Source organism: Centruroides sculpturatus, unplaced genomic scaffold, assembly GCF_000671375.1.
Source record: "Centruroides sculpturatus isolate CEXI.00-Female unplaced genomic scaffold, Cexi_2.0 scaffold498, whole genome shotgun sequence".
Classification (NCBI taxonomy): Eukaryota; Metazoa; Arthropoda; class Arachnida; order Scorpiones; family Buthidae; genus Centruroides; species Centruroides sculpturatus.
Genome location: NW_019384650.1, coordinates 122,806 through 144,406, shown reverse-complemented (window position 1 = coordinate 144,406; position 21,601 = coordinate 122,806). Strand labels below are relative to the sequence as shown.

Here is a 21,601-nt window from a genome sequence, read left to right as displayed (position 1 = left end):
TACAAAATTTTAGATATAAGAAATGTTGAAAATGTGCTGTGGCATTTGAATGTCACAACACATTTTCAACATTTCTGAGATGCCATGTGATATACAAAGAGTTATTATTTTACAAATCAATTATATTAAAAATGTGTTCTTATTTCTGTTGGAAAAGGTAACCTCATTTAAGCATGATGCTTTTTTTTAGAATAAACAACTCAGAGCAGTTCAATAAAAATATTTTAGGAATTTCACATTATTTGCTTCAGTTTTATATAACAGTTTTATATTCTTCATTTAATCAAGAAAAAAAAATTGAAAAAATATAGTTTTCATTCCATTGTTATTGCAGTAGGCATATTAGTGCACTAGTATTTCACTTTCAACTTTTTTTCTGTCTTGGCAGTAAAAAAAATATTAATGAAAAGACGGTAGAAAAAAAATTTTTGTTTTAAAATTCAATATGTGGTGATGATTTATAAAAAGTGGGTAATGCCAAATATGTTTTTAAATTAACTAGGATTTCAATCAACATATTCTTACAACTATGATTTTGTGGTTCTGAATTAATTTTGAAAATTACAATTTTCCAGCAAAACATTCAATTAGTTATAACAATATACAAATAGTATTTATAATTTTTATAATGTCAATTAAATTTGATTTAATAAGTTTACACTATATAAAACTACTAATTTAATGGAGAATACTGCATTGAAGTAGTCTTGGAATAGTTATAAATCACAAGTAAAATGACAAAGCCATTTTTGGGACGAGACTTGTGTCTCGGACAGCGTGAGCAATGAATACGCAAATCTCACACTCGTGCCTGCTTGTAGAAACAGTCTCAGCATTTCATATTTTCTTTTGACCCAGTTCTCGGACCCCTGATTACCTACAAATCTGGCTTATTTTATGTGCACATGATTTGGGCACCAAATACTCTGCCAAATTGCAACTCCTGACATGTACTCCTTCATACCTCTAACGTATGCAGATGTTGATAGAAGTGCGATTTTAGAGACTCGTCAATAATGGTTTGAATTGTTAGTATGTGATTACAATATTTTTAAGAAATTGTGGATAGTAAATATATTAAATAGTTTTTTTAATGGAATGCTCCAGAGTATCAAGACTTTGCTAGATTATATCAGATTACATTATAAAATTTTAAACCCAAAGATATTGTTTTTAAGGGAAAAATTGCATGTTAGATGAATTTATAATTTTAAAGCTATGAATATTTTTGAATTATTAGGTTTTGTTCTGATAATGAATTGTGCTTGCAATTCCATGAAATTTTCTTCATTAACAGAAAATGTTTAATGTTACCAGTGATGTCATTTTTCAGTATCAAATTGCACTCAGTATGAACTAATTTTTATGCCTTGCGCACTTAAAAGTTTATAGTTACTGCACATGATTTTTATATTTTGAATAGTTATTTTGCTCTATTTTTATTTGCTTTTCTTACTGGGATATGTTTTCTATACTGAAAAGATTTGTTAAGCTTAGTTCACACTAACATTTGTAAGCAAAAGTGAAATGCAAAAAGCAATTTAAATGTAATTTGGTTATCCAAATTAGTTGTGTGGTGAGATTTCTAGGTTAGTAAATCGTTAGTTTTTAAATTTAATAACTTGTCGTATTTATCTTACAAAGAAACTTAATTTAAAATTGAGATTTAGTAAAATTAATATTTAAAAAATTTTTTTATATTATTAAAATATTTAACATATATTGCTTAATATAATTTTTAAAATTTGTTTAAATGTTAATTTTGAATTACAGGTGTCATTCTCACAGTTACGATATCTGATATTAGATGAAGCAGATAGAATGTTGGATTTAGGATTTATCCCCGAAATAAGAAGAATGGTACAAAATCCTTCCATGCCGCCAAAAGGCCAACGTCAGACTTTGATGTTTAGTGCTACATTTCCACCACCCATACAGAGATTAGCTTCAGAATTTCTTGACAATTATTTGTTTTTAACTGTTGGAATTGTTGGAAGTGCGAATAGTGATGTGGAACAAACATTTTACCAAGTTTCACAGTATGATAAAAGACAAAAGTTAACTGAAATTTTAAGTACAACAGGTAAATATTTTTAATAAAAATTTATATAGATTAATTAGTCGGTAATCACTACAGATTTTCCTTCATTTCTGCAGAAGCGGTGTGTTAATTGGGGACTTTTAATTTATACACTGTAATAACATGTAAGTGGAAACAAGATGTGTAGGTATTGATACTTTATCCACATAAAATCACTATTATTTACATTTTTCACCGAATGCTCTCTTTCTGGTGTTTAAAAACAAAACTATTCTATCTGGGTTGTTTGATTCATTCTTGTGTATTATCAGCAGTGAAGATAAAAAGTGATAGAAAAAGCAATGTTTACTGTTGGTTCCAAATTGCAATTTCAAAGCTTTACAAGAGCCTGATATAAGTTTTCGTCTATTCTCACACGAAAAACGGGAAAAACAGATGATTATTTGGAAATTGATTGGTTATATTTGAGCTCTGAATTCTGAAAGAGTGGATTAGACTGTTAAGAATTGGCAGTTTACCGATTGTCCAGCTTTACACGAACAAGTTACACTGTCAATTTTAAAACATTTTGTTAAAGTTTAAAATACCAGTAATTTTGTGTAGGACACAGGGCCGGATTTAAGCATTTCGAAGCTTTAAACTGAACTCTGTAAGGCCCCTTGCCAACTCTTCACAATTTTAGAAGTCAATCATAAAAAGAAAAGAATTAAATCAGACTATGACTCTGATTTAATACGGATATTGGAAGAAAAAGACGTGAGGTTTCATTAGTCTTCTGTTTTATAACTAAATTTAATTAAATTTTTATACCCATTACATTAAAAATCTTTTATTAAATTGGTTTTATCAATTTTTTTTATAAAGATCTTATGTTAATTCTTAGAAAAAAAAATTAATGAAATGCTACACAAAATATACAGTAAAGTATATTTTGTTGGTTTGTGAAAAAATGTTTATTACAAAATCTGACTTCAATTTTCTTTTTTGTACAAATGTTTAAGGTCCCTTGAAAGTCGAGGCTTTTTACTTGTAAATCTGGCCCTGATGGGACAATGTCAAAGCTGATGTTTTTTAGTACAAAGGGCACAAATATGTATAGAATGATCTCACTCATTTGTTTCCATACCACATAATGACGTGTCCGGCTAACAATAATTGTTCTCCTTCTATTAAATTTCTCTATAAACAGCTACAGGCAGCATATATTATTATATTGGACAGTAATATATGATTAATTTTACATTACTAGTTACAAGTGACCCAGATAAAGTAGCCATTTTGTAAAAATGCGGCACCTTCTATAGTTCATGAAAAACACGAATAACAAGTCTCACATCTATTGTGTTCATACCAATGACGTAGAATGTACAGACAAATTACAAATTGATGTTTTCAATACAATAATACCTTAATTTAGTCAAACTTTAGCTGGATCATAGTATTAAGCAACTTGTTAGATTTTGTAAGCTATAAATTTACTAATTTGTAAGTTTCAAGATTTATAATTTTAAAGATAATGGTCTTTGTCCTGTAAATATTTGAACTTTGTTTCATTCAGTTCTTTTGGATTCTTTGTTTTAAAAATTTTTTAAAATTATCTGTTTAAATGTTCTGTTCATGCAAATCTTGTATGTAAAACTGAATATGGCTGAAAGGAAGCTGAAAACATTTTTATAGATAGTGTTTGGAAATGAAATTACTTTTAATTGATACTGTTTTACTAGAACAAATCAAGGTACAAAGATAAATTTTGTTCATGGGATAGCATAGGCAGTTTAGATTCACTTTTTGCAAAGTAATGGTCCATAGACACTGTGTGTGTTGTCCTGTACATCTCAATTTTCCTTGAACTCTTGCCATGAACTCCACAACAGACGTCTTCCCAACTTTTTGAATGATATTTCTCCGAATTTTTTAAAACTGTATTAAAGTACTGTACTTGGCCATAAGAATAAGAGGTGTATTGTTTATAGTGTCCAAAATCTTTCAGTGAGACTGGCCTGAGGACATGGTGACATGTTTTCATTTTCCACAAACTCACCCTAATAATTTGAGCATAGTAACTTTACAAGCATAATGAGCCATTGCTAGATCTGGCCGGAATTCATATTCCAGGTTATGGTGTTTTTGGATGAAGGGAATAAAGTGGTTTTTAATACTCTTTGACGTATAAATTAGCATTGATAAATCCTTAAGAAATAAAAGGTTCAGACATGTTTGCATTCAATTGTCTGCATTATTTAAGTAATTTTCAGAAATTTAGCTTTTCCTGTAAACCTGACTTAATGTGGTAATTTGATTTGTTGAGAATTTTACACTTGTGCATAATTTAAGGAATTCACAAGTATATATATTTGCTGCTGTTATAAAGGAACAAAATGTAAGTAGAAATGCTTTATGGCAACTATTTGAAAAGAGTACTGTAGTTGTGTGCAAATGTACTGATAAGGGAATCAGTATAAAAGCATTTTCCATCATTTTGGGCAATTGATATTGTAAAAAGTCAGTACTTTGTTGCGTGTGGAAATGTTGTTATTGCATAGTAATTGCAAAAGACTATTTGTATGCAATAACTATGGCTTAAAGAAGTCATGTAGATGACATTATGCAAGACAGGATTATCATAATATTAGCTGGATCATAGTATTAAGTAACTGTAGGCTTTGGCGACAATTCAGCCTGGCCAAGATGCTGGAAAGCAATACAATGAAGATTGCCTTTGTCCAACCTGCACATCAGGGCTGAATGTGGTCAAACATGCCAAATACTACTTCATCAGCACAGCAAGTAAAATGCTTAGAGACCACTCATCAGCATCGGGTATTACTGTATCCAAGCAAAAGATTTACAGTCCGCTACATTTTGTCCTGTATGTAAAGCTGTCGTATGCATTTCTGTAATTGCACAGCACATGCTGATCTGCAGAACGTGATGTATGTAGTGAATTCCTTGCAAGAACCCCATAACAATGGATTACTGTACTCTTTACTGACAAATCCTGTTACAGCCTAGACCAGTGGTGGTAAACCTTCTTATGTGCATGTGCCAAAAATTAGAAGAAAAAAGTTGCTGACATGCCAGATAATTGTTAATAAAAAAAAAAATTAATTTCTGCAGAATTTTATTGAAATAAGCTTAAAAGTTAAATCAATAGAAATCAATATCAATCACAAATGTATTAATGATATTTTTGCTGTTGTATATTATATGCCAAATATTTTATATTACATTCATATTTTGTCACTTTTAATAATAAATATACTGAACCAGATTCATCATTCATTGTATTTTGTATTTAAGTTAAGTGTTTTTTATAAAATTTGTTTGAAAAAAAATTACACTCAAATTTAAGTTACAGCTATTTTATCAATTCTTTGAGTTTATTTAAGCAACTAAGTTTTGGGAATTGCATTTGAATTTATTATTATTTTATCTTAATTTTTTTTAATTATGCCCAATAATCGATCATTTTCAATTATTTCCAATTTGTTTCCATATAGAACTAGTTCAAAGATAGAATGATTGCATTTCTACATCTTCCAAATTCAGTCAATTGACAATATCCATACTGAGCTTATCTGGTGATATTTTATCTGGATGTAAAATAAATTTTGATGCTTCTGCAAATTGTCTAAACTGCATAAACCTTAAAGAAAATTTATTATTGATTCAATAACTGCAGAAAACTCTTGAGTAATTTAACTTTATTTAGTTTTTCATGAGAATCTAAATCTGTAAATTTTTTTTTTTTGTATTTGGAAAACGTTTGAAAGTATTGGGAATAACCTCAACCTCAAAATATTCAAATTTGTAATTTTGTTTTAAATGTTTTGATTAAATCAAACGTGACAATAACTGTCTTGTTAACATCTTGTAGTTAAATATTTAATTGGTTTAAATGTAAGCACAAATTGGTAAAGAATATTAACTTCAAAAAGTCATTCAACATCCACTAATTGCTTATATTTTTCAATAAACTTTTTTTTATCTTTGAAGAACTGTTCCACTACTTTATTGGATGTTGTTGTACATAAACTCAGTATACAATAGTTTATTTATCTCTTCAAATAAACTGAAACTTTTAGAATTGTTAAAAGTGCAGGCAGATATAAAATTGGCCAGTTTTAATACAAGGATCATATTTTCCATGACTTAACTATCCTTTGCATGCCCAACTTGCTGATATATAATGAAATGAAAATGAAGAACTGAGTGTTCTGTACATGTAAATAAATCGATAAAACCACTTTCCCTCCAGTCATATTGGGTGCACCATCAGTACTTACTGATAGTTTTAGAAAGATTATTTTTTTCAGTTAAATGCATTTACAACTGCATTGAAAATATCTTTTCTTCTGTTGTTGTTACTAATGAAGTTAAATTGTTTAATTTTTCTTTGATGCTATTCCCAGCACAATAATGAATAAAAATTGCTAAACAAGCTGATCCAGTTATGTTAATATTTTCATCAAGATGAAGTGAAATTAAACCAGATGAGTTTATTATTTCAAGTTTTTGCTGATGAATTAGAATTTTGAAAATGGCTAAAATATATATCTTCTACAGGGTTTCTACCTAAAGGCTTTATTCTTTGTATACTTTATTTTCTAAAACTTCAAACAGAACTGTTGCACATTTTAATCATGTTTATTTTATATATTTCCCACCACTGAAAGGTTTCCCTGTTGTGCAATTATATTTCAGGCAACAGAACTAGCAGCATTTACATTTGAACAGCTGCTGATAAATTTCATTAAGGTTGTTGACTGGATATTTCTACTTTTAATTGCTTGAGTAAACTATTTGTTAGTCCTTGCTTTTCTCAGAATGACTTGTGATTTGTCTCATAATGCCATTTTGCCGACAATGTTCTACATAAAACTGTCCCAGAAAATAAAATACGAAGTGCTTTATTGTCTTTGCTAATCATTCCATATTCTTCAGTCCACCAACTTTGAAACTCTGCTGCTTGATTTTGCTAATGTTTGAAACTTGCATTAAAAGCAAAAAACACAACTTGTCACTGCTCTTTATTACAATGTTCTACAATAACTATCATTATGCAATTAATTACTAGTTTATCCAAGTCAATGATTACTAGGATTTTAACACTGTTTTTTCAAATATTCAAAAGGCCCAACAAAAGTCAAATGTCTAATAATTATAGTTGGTGAGTCATAAATATTGGTATTTATTTATTTAAAGTAGATTTTATATATAAAACCAATGTTTTTGATCAGTTGAATGTGTGGTGTGGTCTGGTCTGGCTTACTAGGTGTCAGAACTAAATATTAAGTTTAAACAGTTTTTAAATTTAATATTAGTTCTGCAACTGTTGTGTTGTAAAGCTAATAATTAATATAAAAATGTATACTCAAAAGTTAAAATTAAAAAGAAATAAAATTGTTATACAATAAATTTTTTATTCCAGAATTTTTACAAGATTTTGTCAAAAAAAAATTTGAATAATCTATGTTTGAAAGTATAACACCTGTAAATCTTCAACGTTCCAGGAAAATTTTCACATATGGCACCTCTGGCATGCATGCCATAGGTTTGCCACCCTTGGCCTAAATTGATAGTTGATGTTTGATGAGCCCTGGGGACACATTATAATCCTTCTCGCATTATCAATTGTCATCATCATGGAAGTCGAGAAGTCTGTCTGGGGATATATCATGTTAGGGTCTTGTATGCTGCTGCATGCATTTGAATGCAGTATGATGATGATCCAGATTTATAGGGATGTCATCCTGTGGCAGTATGTGCAGCTTTTGAGATGCATTTGATCCTGGGTTCATTGTAATGGACAATAACAGGACATGCTTGGTTCAGGAATACATGTAAATTCAGGATATAAGGTGTATGGATTGGTCTGCATATTCACCAGACTTAATTAAACCCCACAGAACATATGTGGGGTGCCCGTAGTTGCAGGATTGCAACACATTATCCTCTACCACAAACCAATGCATAGCTTCAAAGAGTACTTATGCAGAAGTGGGATTCATCACCTCAGGAACTGCTAGACAACATTATAAACAGTTTGCCAAATTGCTGTTTACGGCAACTATACACACTATTAAGCTTCATAGGACCACAGTGTGACATTATAGCATAAGCTCTGTCATGTTGGACAGCCTACATCTGTTTAATTNAAAGAAATAAAATTGTTACACACTATACTTTTTATTCCAGAATTTTTACAAGATTTTGTCAAAAAAAAATTTGATTAATATATATTTGAAATTATAACACCTGTAAATCTACAACGTTTTAGGAAAATTTTCACACATGGCACCTCTTGCATGCATGCCATAGGTTTGCCACCCTTGGCCTAAATTGATAGTTGATGTTTGATGAGCCCTGGAGATACATTATAATCCTGCTTGCATTATCAATTGTCATCATTATGGAAGTCGAGAAGTCTGTCTGGGGTTATATCATGTTAGGGTCTCGTATGTATGCTGCTATGATGATGATTCAGATTTATAGGGATGTCATCCTGTAGCAGTATGTGCAGCTTTTGAGATGCATTTGATCTTGAATTCATTGTAATGGACAATAACAGGACATGTTTCGTTCAGGAATACATGTAAATTCAGGATATAAGGTGTATGGATTGGTCGTCCTATTCACCAGACTCAAACCCCACAGAACATATATGCGGTGCCCTTAGTTGCAGGATTGCAACACATTATCCTCTACCACAAACCAATGCATAGCTTCAAAGAGTACTTATGCAGAAGTGGTATTTGTCACCTCAGGAACTGCTAGACAACATTATAAACAGTTTGCCAAATTGCTGTTCACGGCAACTATACACACTATTTACGCTTCATAGGACCACAGTGTGACATTATGGCATAAGCTCTGTCATGTTGGACAGCCTACATCTGTTTAATTTTTCCTTTTTTCAAATGAATTAGGTGAACCCAAACTTTTCTTGCTGTATTTTGTCTTCCTATGTTATGTTCATCCTCTTGTAAAGTATTTCTTGTAGCTGAATAAAACACTACCACTTCAAATAGCAAATTCCATACATCGTGGACATGAATATTTAACCTATCCTATGTTTAAATTTTTCTCTGTTGCATGTGGCTGCCATGTTGAATTTTTGTCAATGTTAATCCTAATGAAAAAATTCTTTTTTGTTTTTATATTTATTTTGAAAGTTTGTTTTAATATAAAAATTATGATGCATAGCGACATCTTGTATAAAAAATGTACTGATGTTGTAACAGGATATATTGGGTTTAACCCAGTGGGTCAAAGGTCACGACCCCGATATATATCGGGAATAACACAGGTGAGGTTAAGGCACTTTGTTTGCGTCTTCAGGGTAGTATGTTTCATTTTTTAGCACCAATACTTAGGGGTTGTCCGTAAATAACCTCCACATTTTTCTTAATTTTGACTTTCCTCCTCTTGTCCCAGTTTGTCCATGTTTCTGTAACCCCTCCCCTCTTTGGACATCCAATAAAACTCTATTCCCTCCTGAAACCTTTGACTTTATGAATGATATAATTAGAAATGAAGCATACAAGAAATTCTGAAATATAATAAAACATACAAATTGTTTTAAATTTTAATGAAATAAACTGAGGTACAGAAGCTCAGCTCTTTTGTCTGACTAGTGAACTCCCTCTCTTTTCCATTGCGGACGTCATTTATGAACAGCCCCTAACCTTTGGCACATGGCTAAACATCATGTTTTCAGCAATTTGTTTTTGCTTTACATCCCTGCTTCTCATTGTACTTTGGAGCTGGTTCCTTTTTGTGGGCGGTGATATTTAACAACTATACTTTGTTGTGTGTTCACTTTTATAGGATACTTGTCTTGACCGAGTTTAGCAGCAACTGTTCTAAATGATGATGTGGGGTTTGCTTGAATATGTATTTTAGTGCCTGCATGTTTAGAGATTCCTATGCTTGCAAGCCAATCCGTAGACTTAGATTTTTTCCATTTACAAATTCCTTGAATCTGTGATATCCAATTGATAGTTGTTTGTTGGATATTTTCAAGCATAAAATGTTACTTAGTTGTCTTTTGATCTCTAACTGAGTAATGACATATACACATAACCTCTCTTCTTTTTACTCTACGTGTTGACACCTCTCTCCTCTCATGTAATGATATTGCATGTAGGTACATATATGTCTTGATGACAAGCAAGCTTACAAGTTTTATCATGATTTGCTTCAGTTAACTATGTTAATACATTGATTGTAGTGACTTTTATTTCAAAATACCCCTTTTAAAGTTTTGGTAACCATAACAAGCAGTGTGGAAGGACTTACTTCTCATTATGGTGCCAAGTTTCATAATAGATTAGATTTTAAGATTTAAAAAATAAGGTTATAATTTGCTTACACAAAAATTTGAAAATATTAAAACTTAGAGTAAAATGAGGATAGATTATGAATATCTTCAAATTAGAGAAAAGTGGTATTTGAACTTGGATTGGAAGGAATGCCTTCATCCATCTCTCTCTCTCTCTAACCATGATGATTCTTTGCAACTGATGGCCTCTTCTTAGGCTGGAATCTGTAACTAATGATTAAGATTGAACAATAATAAATAACAAAATATAAATTGTAAATGAGAGAGAATTCAGATGCTCTTTTGTAAGATTACATATGCTACTTAGATTTTTTTAAATTTAAGTAAATTCTGTATTTAATTTTAATGTTCATTGCTTACATTTTTAATTCATTTTTCATTTCTCACATTATAAATGTTTTGTTATAAACACAAGTTTATAAATTCAGTGAAAATCAATATTTGTATATCATTAATAATTTGCTATATTGTATTTTTATAATATGTAACAATGTAAAATTTTCATATACAGACAAACCTGTGTATATGGAACCCCAATGGACTGAACAACTCTTCCATAGTAGACAGGTTTCTGCTATATACAGGTTACCTACTATAGGTATTCTTTTATTAATGTGATTAATAGATTTCTCGATGTTACTGTATATATCAAAATCATATTAATCAAATACAGTGGTACTTCAGTACTCGACCAAACAATTACCACCTGCTCAGAACAAATTTTTGGTTAATAACAAATATTTTTAAGTTTAATTTTTCATCCACCTGTAAAAAAGTTCTCTAAGATAAAAATGAGTGACCATTTCAAAAATAAAATAAAACCTTACAACTATCTATCTTTTGTCAGACAAAATTATACTCAATTCAGTTTGTTTTATTCATAAGTGAAAAAATGCAAACTGTGCAGAACATAATTATCAGTATGTTTTACAACCATTTCAAATGGATGAAGTGTTACAACAGTGCAAGTCTGCCACACACTAAGATCTGTTGCAAATTCACAGTTATTTGTCAATCTTTAACAATTTCTTCCTGAAATTTCTCTTCAACATCTTTTGGGGGTCTACCTTTTGTATCCTTCAATTCAAAATTTTCCAAACAAAACTTTTAATCTACATTTGATACATTTGGAATTTAGAAGTATTTTCCACATACATGGTACGAGTATTTTTTACTGTTTGTATAGCGTGATATCCTTTACGAAACTTAAGCATGCGTAATATGCCTGACGTGTATTTTTATCTGCAGACATTTTGACTTGATTTTATTCGAATGAAATGTGATACAAAAAGGTTTGTATTCTTTGTTTTGAAGCTTATTTAATATCACATCAGCAATAATGCCATAATGTGTTATATTTCACACATTTATGTTAACTGAAAACAGCTGTTAATAAAAATAAAAATTTGCAAAATCTTTTCATTCAAATCCCAATAAAATTACTGTAATACAGTAGTTGTATTTTGCTATTCTGTATTTGATATATGTATTTTTTGACTGATTTATACATGCTAGGCTTGTAGACTTCTTGGATGAGTTTGTATTAAATTGGATAAAGATACTGATTTTTCTGTTATGTGGCCCAATTTTCCTGTGCATTTTCCCAGTGGACAGATTCTGCTATATACAGGTTACCTACTATAGGTATTCTTTTATTAATGTGATTAATAGATTTCTCGATGTTACTGTATATATCAAAATCATATTAATCAAATACAGTGGTACTTCAGTACTCGACCGAACAATTACCACCTGCTCAGAACAAATTTTTGGTTAATAACAAATATTTTTAAGTTTAATTTTTCATCCACCTGTAAAAAAGTTCTCTAAGATAAAAATGAGTGACCATTTCAAAAATAAAATAAAACCTTACAACTATCTATCTTTTGTCAGACAAAATTATACTCAATTCAGTTTGTTTTATTCATAAGTGAAAAAATGCAAACTGTGCAGAACATAATTATCAGTATGTTTTACAACCATTTCAAATGGATGAAGTGTTACAACAGTGCAAGTCTGCCACACACTAAGATCTGTTGCAAATTCACAGTTATTTGTCAATCTTTAACAATTTCTTCCTGAAATTTCTCTTCAACATCTTTTGGGGGTCTACCTTTTGTATCCTTCAGTTCAAAATTTTCCAAACAAAACTTTTAAACTACATTTGATACATTTGGAGTTCAGAAATATCTTCCACATATATGGTACGAGTATTTTTTACTGTTTGTATAGCGTGATATCCTTTACGAAACTTAAAAGCATGCATAATATGCCTGATGTGTATTTTTATCTGCAGACATTTTGACTTGATTTTATTCGAATGAAATGTGATACAAAAAGGTTTGTATTCTTTGTTTTGAAGCTTATTTAATATCACATCAGCAATAATGCCATAATGTGTTATATTTCACACATTTATGTTAACTGAAAACAGCTGTTAATAAAAATAAAAATTTGCAAAATCTTTTCATTCAAATCCCAATAAAATTACTGTAATACAGTAGTTGTATTTTGCTATTCTGTATTTGATATATGTATTTTTTGACTGATTTATACATGCTAGGCTTGTAGACTTCTTGGATGAGTTTGTATTAAATTGGATAAAGATACTGATTTTTCTGTTATGTGGCCCAATTTTCCTGTGCATTTTCCCAGTGGACAGATTCTGCTATATACAGGTTAATTTATATTAATTTTTGTAAAAAAAAAAATCATGGAACCAAAGAAATTTTCCATTAATGACAGGTTTTTGCTATATTCAGGCTCCGTTATAGACAGGTTTGACTGTATAATCTNAAAAAAATAACTGTAGTAAGAAAAACAAATGAAAAATGCGAACTAATGTAACGTCGTATGGTGAGTTTTTGTTCGTATCGTGGAGCAAAAATATGTTCGAATTTCATGTCGTATCCTGAAAATTTCGTATGCTGGGGCGTTCGTAACCTGAGGTACCACTGTAATCCCTTGGTGCTACCAGGTTTAACAAAATCACATTAATCAAATACAGTGTTACTTTGTTACTCAACTGAAAAGTCATGACCCACTACAAAAAGTTTTCAGTTAATATTTTTATTTTGTCACCCGTAAAATGTTTTTTGCAATAAGTGATTTAACTAATTTTAAAATAAAATGAAATCCCAGAACTTCCTACTCAGACAAAATTATACTCAATCCAGTTTGTGTGGGGGTTTTTTTTCACTTAATGCATGCAGAACACAATCATGTTGCTGATACACTTAAGCTTTAATGCAAGTTCACAAGATATTTATTGATTTTTTTTACAATTTCTTCCTGAAATTTCTCTTTAGCTTTTGGCATCCTGTACATTTGTGTATTATTTAGTTCAAAATTTCCCAAAGGAAACATTCAAAAACCACATTTGACGTGTCCAATGTTTAGTAGCATCTTTTTTATACACAAAGTATTTTTTACTGTTTATCATTGTATCCTTTATGAAACTTAAAATGCATATCATGTATGCTTTTTTTTATCTGCAGACATTTAGATTTGATTTTAGAAAAAAACGATGTGAAGTAATGTTTTAAAAGAAGCTTCTAAACAATTGAATAAAAACACACAACTATATTGCTTAACTGCAGTGTTTATTGGCAATGTAAAATTCATTTTCTTGCTTTATACTCTTTAATGTATCCAATACAATTATTGAGTGCTGTGGGTTGTCTCTGTGTACTGTAACTTTTATTTTTGAAGTATATTTTTGTATAAATGGACATTTTAAATAAACTTGACTATGATAGTTTTCTTTTACTAGACATAGAAGAGAATAATTATAAAAGTAACTGACTGTTGAATTAAAACTAAAGTTAATTTTAATTCTCACACTATATTATCATAATTGGTTTCATATATGAGGCATGTCATTCCAAACCTCAAATTAGTACAAAAAATTTTTAAAGTGGATATCTGTACTAACCAATTACTAGAGGCAGATCTCTTCTATATGGCTTATAGAATTGAATTTTTTCTCAGTTTGATCCATCAGTTTTTATTAAACTTTGTCAATTTACATGAGAGACTAGGAAATCAAAAATGTAATAGATTGGTCATTGTTTTGAGATAGGTCACTAGCATGCTTATGCTAGCACAGGCTTGCAGCTTAAAAATTTAATGTAGAAAATTCAATGTTATTCCAAACTGCATTTTATCCACACTTCATTTATTCCAAAACTATTCTTATCCACTTAGTCAATGGGAAACATTGATAACAATTATGTGAGAATGTAAGCCATTAGTATCATGTTTTGTATAAAGACATGTAGCATTTGTTTAAAGTTGAAATGACATTTTGGTTAATTTTGTTTGATACTAAATTTGCATTAAAATAGAAAAGGGTGACAAATCTATGACTTGACACCAAAGGAAGTGCTAAAAGGGGTTTTTGTTAAACTCTGCAGACTTTTTTCGAAATCAAATGTCTGCTGCAAATTCATTTTTGAGAAGGTTGGGAAATGATTGGATTCTAGAGAGATTTGTGTTTACGTGAAGCTGGTCTGCATGAATTGTCTAATATTTTGAGAATTGAAGTCCCGTAGTTTGAATTACTGTGTTCTGAATAAGCTTTCTTAATTTGCATTTTTCAAATTAGTTTCTCCACTTATTAGTATTACTGCCATTCCAAAACTCTGAAAATTGTAATTGTCTTTATAGTACTTGCCTTATTCATTTTATAAACATTATAATTTCAACAAACTTAGGGAAGATATTTATTTCATTGTCAAATAGCTCACATTACGTGCATTTTGGGTGTTGGTTTATGAACCAATATTAGTGTTATAAATTTAAGTCTTAAAAAGACTGCTGAATTTTCAATATCTGGTAAAGTGGACAAGATGTATTTTCAAATGATGGATCTCATATATTATACTTAAGACTAAATAAATTATACTTTTGTTTAAAAATTTATTACTTTAGACTGACTTTTATTAAAATTTTTATTTTAAGGTACTGATAGAACATTAGTTTTTGTGGAACAAAAAAGAACAGCAGATTTTATAGCCTCTTTTATGTCTCAGAATAATTATCCTACAACAAGTATACATGGGTAAGTTTTTAATAATCACTAAACATGCTACTTTTTTGGTTTTTTTAATTCTATTTCTAGATTATTTTAAAAATGTAGTGTTTACATAGATTAAAAAAAAAAAAACAGTAGTTATACAGTCAACTTGCCTTAAAATGAACACGGATAAAATGAATTTTGCCATTACCCTGGCAAAATACCATTGTTGCAACATTAATTTTCACATGGTAAAGCAAACAGTTTTAGCAGAATTTGTTAAACTGAATTATAAATTATCTCCACAGCCCTCTAAGAAATAATCCTATTTTCAACAATAGTTGCTTTTTACACTTTTTGAAGTGAACAATAAAAAGATGTACTGTAATAAATTTTCCATTTTTGAGTAGACTAGATTTTCTTCTCCTAGTAAACAAAGACTGGTTTGACCTCCAATTGTAGGATGTGATTTTAGTGGACCATTCTACTGTACTTCGAAAATAGGGGTTAAAGTTTAAAGCTGCCCATCCCTTTAAATGGATGCAGTTCCATAAAAACGTACTAGTTGCATATTGGAGTGCATGCAGTGATACCAGGTTTGGCTACTTCATGCCAAATTTGGCTTATTTTTTACTCATTTGACACCAAAAAATATTTTCTGTTTTTATAAACAATCTTTAATAGATAAAAAAAATCATGGATTTCTTTTAGCTTTTTGTTCGACTACTCTGATATACTGCTCCACACTTTAAGGGTGAATACTGTTGTCTCCTCATTTTGTTTGATTTGAAAATCACTTAGAACATTCATTGAATTTTCAATAAAGCAAACTAACTACAGTTTCCTTTGTGATTTGTATTAATGCAAGTTGACTATAACAAAAAATAATTATGCTTATGCAGGCATGTATTTATGTATATTTAGAATATTTTGGAATAAAGCACTACAAAAGTTAAGAAGTTTGATCAGGAAAGTTGTAAACTCTGTAAACGTTTAACATCTATGAGCTGAACTCAAATGCGACTAATATGAATAACAACACTCTAGTACAAGTCTGTGCATTTTTTATTTATAAAAAGAGGTGCACAGTATCAATTCAAAATAGTGATTTGCTTGGACTAGGATTTCCCCATTGTAGTGCATAGAATAATGAAATTTTCATAAGCAAGAGAATGTTTATGGTAAACTCTAATTGAAGTTCTTAACAGTGGAGTAATGTTGAGGTAAGCATACAGATAGTGTCATGCCTTTAAAGTGGGGAATGGGGGTCAGTGTGAGAAATGACAACTTAATGTGAAGTGGTTAACTGTGCTTCACTGTGGGTGAGTTCATTTAATTGGACAGGAATGCATTGCATCTGATATTTGTTTCATATGGTATTATTATGGAGTACAGTGAGATGGTCATACTGATAAGCTTGTATAAAATAAATACCATATGCACTGACTGTTGGTTTCTGTTAGTGCATGTGGTATCCAGGACATAGCAAAATGATCTCATGAGAATTTTGCGGTGTTACCTGGCCCAAACACGGGGCAACTTTCATAAAGTTGCACTGTGTGTACATTGCATGCAATCATTTGAAACAACTGTACATTGCAATTTTTAGTGCAATCTCACTTCAGGGAAGTTTTCTAATTTCTATTGAAAGTTACATATAGCTGCAATAAACCAGCCAATGGCTATCTAGTATTGCCTGACATTATGCATGATGTCATTCTTGGTCAAAGATGAAAACAAGCTATGGCTCTGCCCAAATCAACTAAATCTAAATTTGTATTCTTCATTCTTGTAATTTTCCTTGTCAACTTCACACATCACAATATTGCTGTTCTTTTTGAATTGGCATTGACAGCAAGTGTGCAGCCATAAGAGTGATTGTGAAACTAAAATGCCTGGATGTAAAGAATAGCTAGTTACCCAGATGTGAAATTGTCATACATACTATCTTATAATTTTTGTGCATGATGGAAACTTGCATATTTAACTTTTATGAACACTCAACTTTAATCCCAAAAATGTTGAAGCATGTTTGGAGCTTATTATGCAGCAGAAATAATTGAATTGAATGATTACTGATGGCACTACAGCTAATCACTACTTCACACTCAGCAGCAGAGAGAAAACATGAAGTGGAACTATTCTGGTTCATGAAGGTAACAATAGTTTAAAATGACTTCTATCAGGAAAGTTGAGGCTCTCATCTTTTGGGATACTGCGAGTTTGGTACTTGCTGACTTCCTATAGCAATAATGCACTATCACTACTGAGTGTTGTGATCATCTCAACTTTAAGTGTGTATCTGAAAATGTCTATTGAACAGTAATGTGTTCACAACAATGCTTACTCTAATATATAAAAACAAACAATTTGCTGTATATTATTCTGGGAAGTTTTGGAGCATCCTTCTATAGTCTGGATTTGGTTTCTAGTGATTTCCATGTTTCCAACTTTAAAGGAGTGCTTTCCAGCTCATAAATTCCATTATAATGACACTTTTATATACTTAAAAAATGGTTTCATCAGAAGGGCATGGAATTTTATGCATCAGGAATAAACTTTAACTCACTCTAAATGCATAAAAGTTAAGATGGTACTTTTGTGACAGTTAAAGCTTGTAAGTTTTAAGAAATAAAAGTTAAGGTTAATAAGAAAATAATAAATTTATCCAAGGTTCTTATAATCGTCATGTCATATCTTTTTATTCATAAATAAGTGGGTTGCGTGTATCAAAATTTTACAGGCCTTCCGCATAGTTTCTGATCATGTCTAACACCAATTGGCAAATATCCAGCAGGCATTGTTGTTGAACTGTTCTTACAAATAGAGCATGGACTGCTTTATGCAATTAAATGGGAATTGTTGACGTCATAAAGGGTTCCTTAGTTTTTCAGTACAAGTGAAAATCACAGGGAGACATATCAGGTGAACAAAGTGAATACTAAAGGCTCTCCCAATCCCATTCTGTAACAGCATTGTTACTACACCAGCAATATGGTAACAAAATTGGCTGTTCTTGATGAGCAAGGAATTTCTTCTAATACTATGCATTAATTGTTGTCTCAGAAGACACATTATCTTTTGAGGATGATCCCCAAACCAGTTGCATGCAACGACAAGCATCACTTTGATATTACTGGGAGATAGAGGTTCCTTTGTGTTAGGTCCTAGGCCAAACCATTATCAACCAGAAGGTGACACTTTCTCGCAATACAATTACAGTGGATAAAATGTGGATGTACAATTACAAGCCAGAATTAAAATGTCATTTGGCTGAGTGGTAACATCTTACTTCCCCTAGACTCTAGGGGAAAATAAATGCCACCTTCTGGTTGATGATGATTCAAAAACATCAGACATAGCTAATTAAAGCAAAAGTTATTTTTATAGGTACCTGATAATTGTGTAATGTTGTTTTTATTAGATTGAATTCCTCTTTCTGTCACATAGAATAAAAGTGTGTGAAATGGCTCTATTGATTAGAGCTCTGTACAGTTGAAAATAATCAATAATATGATCAACATTTCTCTAGCACATAAATAATGCAAGAGGCATAAAGACAAAAAACAAATTTAGTTAGTAAAAGATAATGCAATGGAACTTGGTTAACTCAAATCAGTTGAGGGAGAGAAAAATTTCGACTTAGTTAAAAAGTTTCAAGTTATGGAGTTTCAACTAAAAATCAAGATTTTGTGCATCAGTTTATTGGTGACCCATAATAAACTAGCCGTAAAATATTTTTATGGATCTTATTATGTAGAATTGTTTTCAATGTAAACCTCTTGGTGTTGTCCAGAAACTTGAAAAACAGTTAACTAAATAAGTAAATAAGCCACTGAGAAATGGATCAACCCAAATGGTTGATCTGTTCACTCCTAAGCATTTAATAACGATTTTTAAAATGTAGTATTTCACACCTAAAATCAATCTTTTTTTTATCACCCAAAAAAAAAAAACACTTTGCAATTGCTACATTTTAAATTTTTGGCACAGGTTAAAATGTTTACAGAAAATCGGACTATAATCATTTTAAAATTAATTTATCAATAATCCATCTATTATGTTAGCTAGTCAGAGAAATCCATCGGCAATGGAATGAAACAAAAGTTTGAAAAGCAGATTCAAATGGAAGTTAGGGTGCAAATATGTAGATGTGAGTGAGAATATGTGATGCTAAGAGGTGATGTTTCCTGCTCTCGTTAAGTACAGTAAAACTACACCAGCACAAGCGAACGAAGAAAATGGAATAGAGATGATGATATCACACAATGGCATTGAACTCATCACAGAGAAGCATGAATTATTGCACCATATGGAAGTAAAAATCAAAATAGTTCAACTATGCTGTTTACTTCTAGCAAAGAAAAACTTTTGTCGTTAGGATTACTTCATAATGAACACACACAAATAAAAGAAAATTATGGTGTTCCTCTTCTGGAAACCGTGAAAGGATAAAGAACTGTGTTGTAATTTGTTAATAAAATAGAATTTGACTTTGTGTATCTATAGTTTGAGGAGAAATAAAAACCTTTCATCTATTGTATATAGAAAAAGATATGAGAAGCCATCTACTTGTGCATGTGCAGTATTCTGTGAGAAGAGGCGAGATGTGATAAATATCAAACCCTGTCAGATATTGCTTCTCACTTGTGTGTCATTCTCCTTTGTGAGAACTTTATCGCTTGCAACCTCTTGCTCAATACTAGATTTGTCTGCATAGTCATACCCTTAGTCTAGGTCACACATGCTGTGTCTGCAAGCCACCCACTTTCGTGATAAAATATTTATTTTTAGGTGTACATAGTTCCCACACTTTATAAAAAGTTTGATTAGTTTATTCGATAGATGAAATTTAATTATTTTAAGTTAAATAAAATTCTGGAGAGTTTATGAAAATACTGTATTAAAACCCACATTTGAGTTAACTTATAAATACCTATGTTGGATGATTGGGAAAAGAAAATTACTTGGAATTATCCCAGTTTGAGTTAAACATATAATTCTGACATCACCAAACATCAAAAAGTACGGTATTCTTTGATGATGAAAGAAGTCTTTAAAGTTACAGGACTATTAAGAAATGACAAATGCAATGTAGATAAATTATCAAAATTGAGAATATACGCAATAAAGCTATCACAAATGAAGGTTATTATTATGTAGGGTCACACATTAAGATTTAAAGTTTTTCTTTTACACATACTCTGACAACTCTAGATCAGTTACAAATAATAAAACATGCAGTTTTAAGGTATGCATATGGAGGAAGGAAGTAATATTAATTCATTGGGATAAGCTTATACTTATGACAGAATGTAGTATCGCGTCTACATTTGTCTTTAGAATAAACTTTTAAACATTTTGCTAGCTCAAATATATAAGTAAAAGTTCTTTTTATGTTAGTGGTTATTGTAATTACAATATTTTTTGTTACTTTTACATATTGGTATAAAGAACTCAATTTGAAAAGTATATATTGGCTATTGTATAACCAATTTCTGTAGAGAAATTTAAGTTGTTCCGAGAAACTTGTAAGCAAATATTGTAAGTTTAAACTGATGGCTTAAGTAGAGCCAAAAATGTCTAAACATTTTTGTCTAAAATAAGCAGTTATTGCAATTTATTTATTATTTAAATGTACAAAAATGAAATGTGAATAGCATTTGAAAATTGTATTTGTTTTGGTAGTGCTATATTTCAGTATATGCAATTATATAAATAATCTGAAGTTGATTGTTTTATTAATTAAAAATAAACTTCTTTAGAGATCGTTTACAACGTGAACGAGAGGAAGCCCTGATGGATTTCCGAACAGGAAGAATGCCAATCTTAGTAGCCACGGCTGTCGCAGCTAGAGGTTTAGATATCAAAGACGTCCGCCACGTAATAAATTATGATCTTCCCAAAACAATCCAAGAATATGTTCACCGAATTGGTAGAACAGGGAGAGTTGGAAATTTAGGAAAAGCTACTAGTTTTTTTGATCCAGATGTAGATAGTCCTTTAGCTGCAGATCTTGTAAAAATACTACAAGATGTAAGTATCAATCTTCAAAACAATCTTTGTTCAATTTTAAAGCATTTTAAGAAATCAGAATTTTTATAAATTGTCTATTTGATGCATTTGATTTATTTTCTTTCATTCCATTTAACTATTATTTATCATAAATTATATAATAAATAAATCATGATAAATTTTA

General features: G+C 30.5%; 1 protein-coding gene across 4 annotated transcripts in view; it reads left to right on the top strand.

Moving 5' to 3' along the window:
* The window catches only part of LOC111626274 (ATP-dependent RNA helicase vasa-like), an 85,008-nt gene that overhangs the window by 53,590 nt on the left and 9,817 nt on the right, over window positions 1–21,601 (top strand). For all 4 annotated transcript variants that reach the window (XM_023369594.1, XM_023369591.1, XM_023369592.1 and 1 more), the window contains 3 exons: window positions 1,774–2,083; window positions 15,348–15,447; window positions 21,168–21,438. In XM_023369594.1, the coding sequence (XP_023225362.1) occupies window positions 1,774–2,083; window positions 15,348–15,447; window positions 21,168–21,438 (681 nt within the window). The remainder of the gene's footprint in view (window positions 1–1,773; window positions 2,084–15,347; window positions 15,448–21,167; window positions 21,439–21,601) is intronic.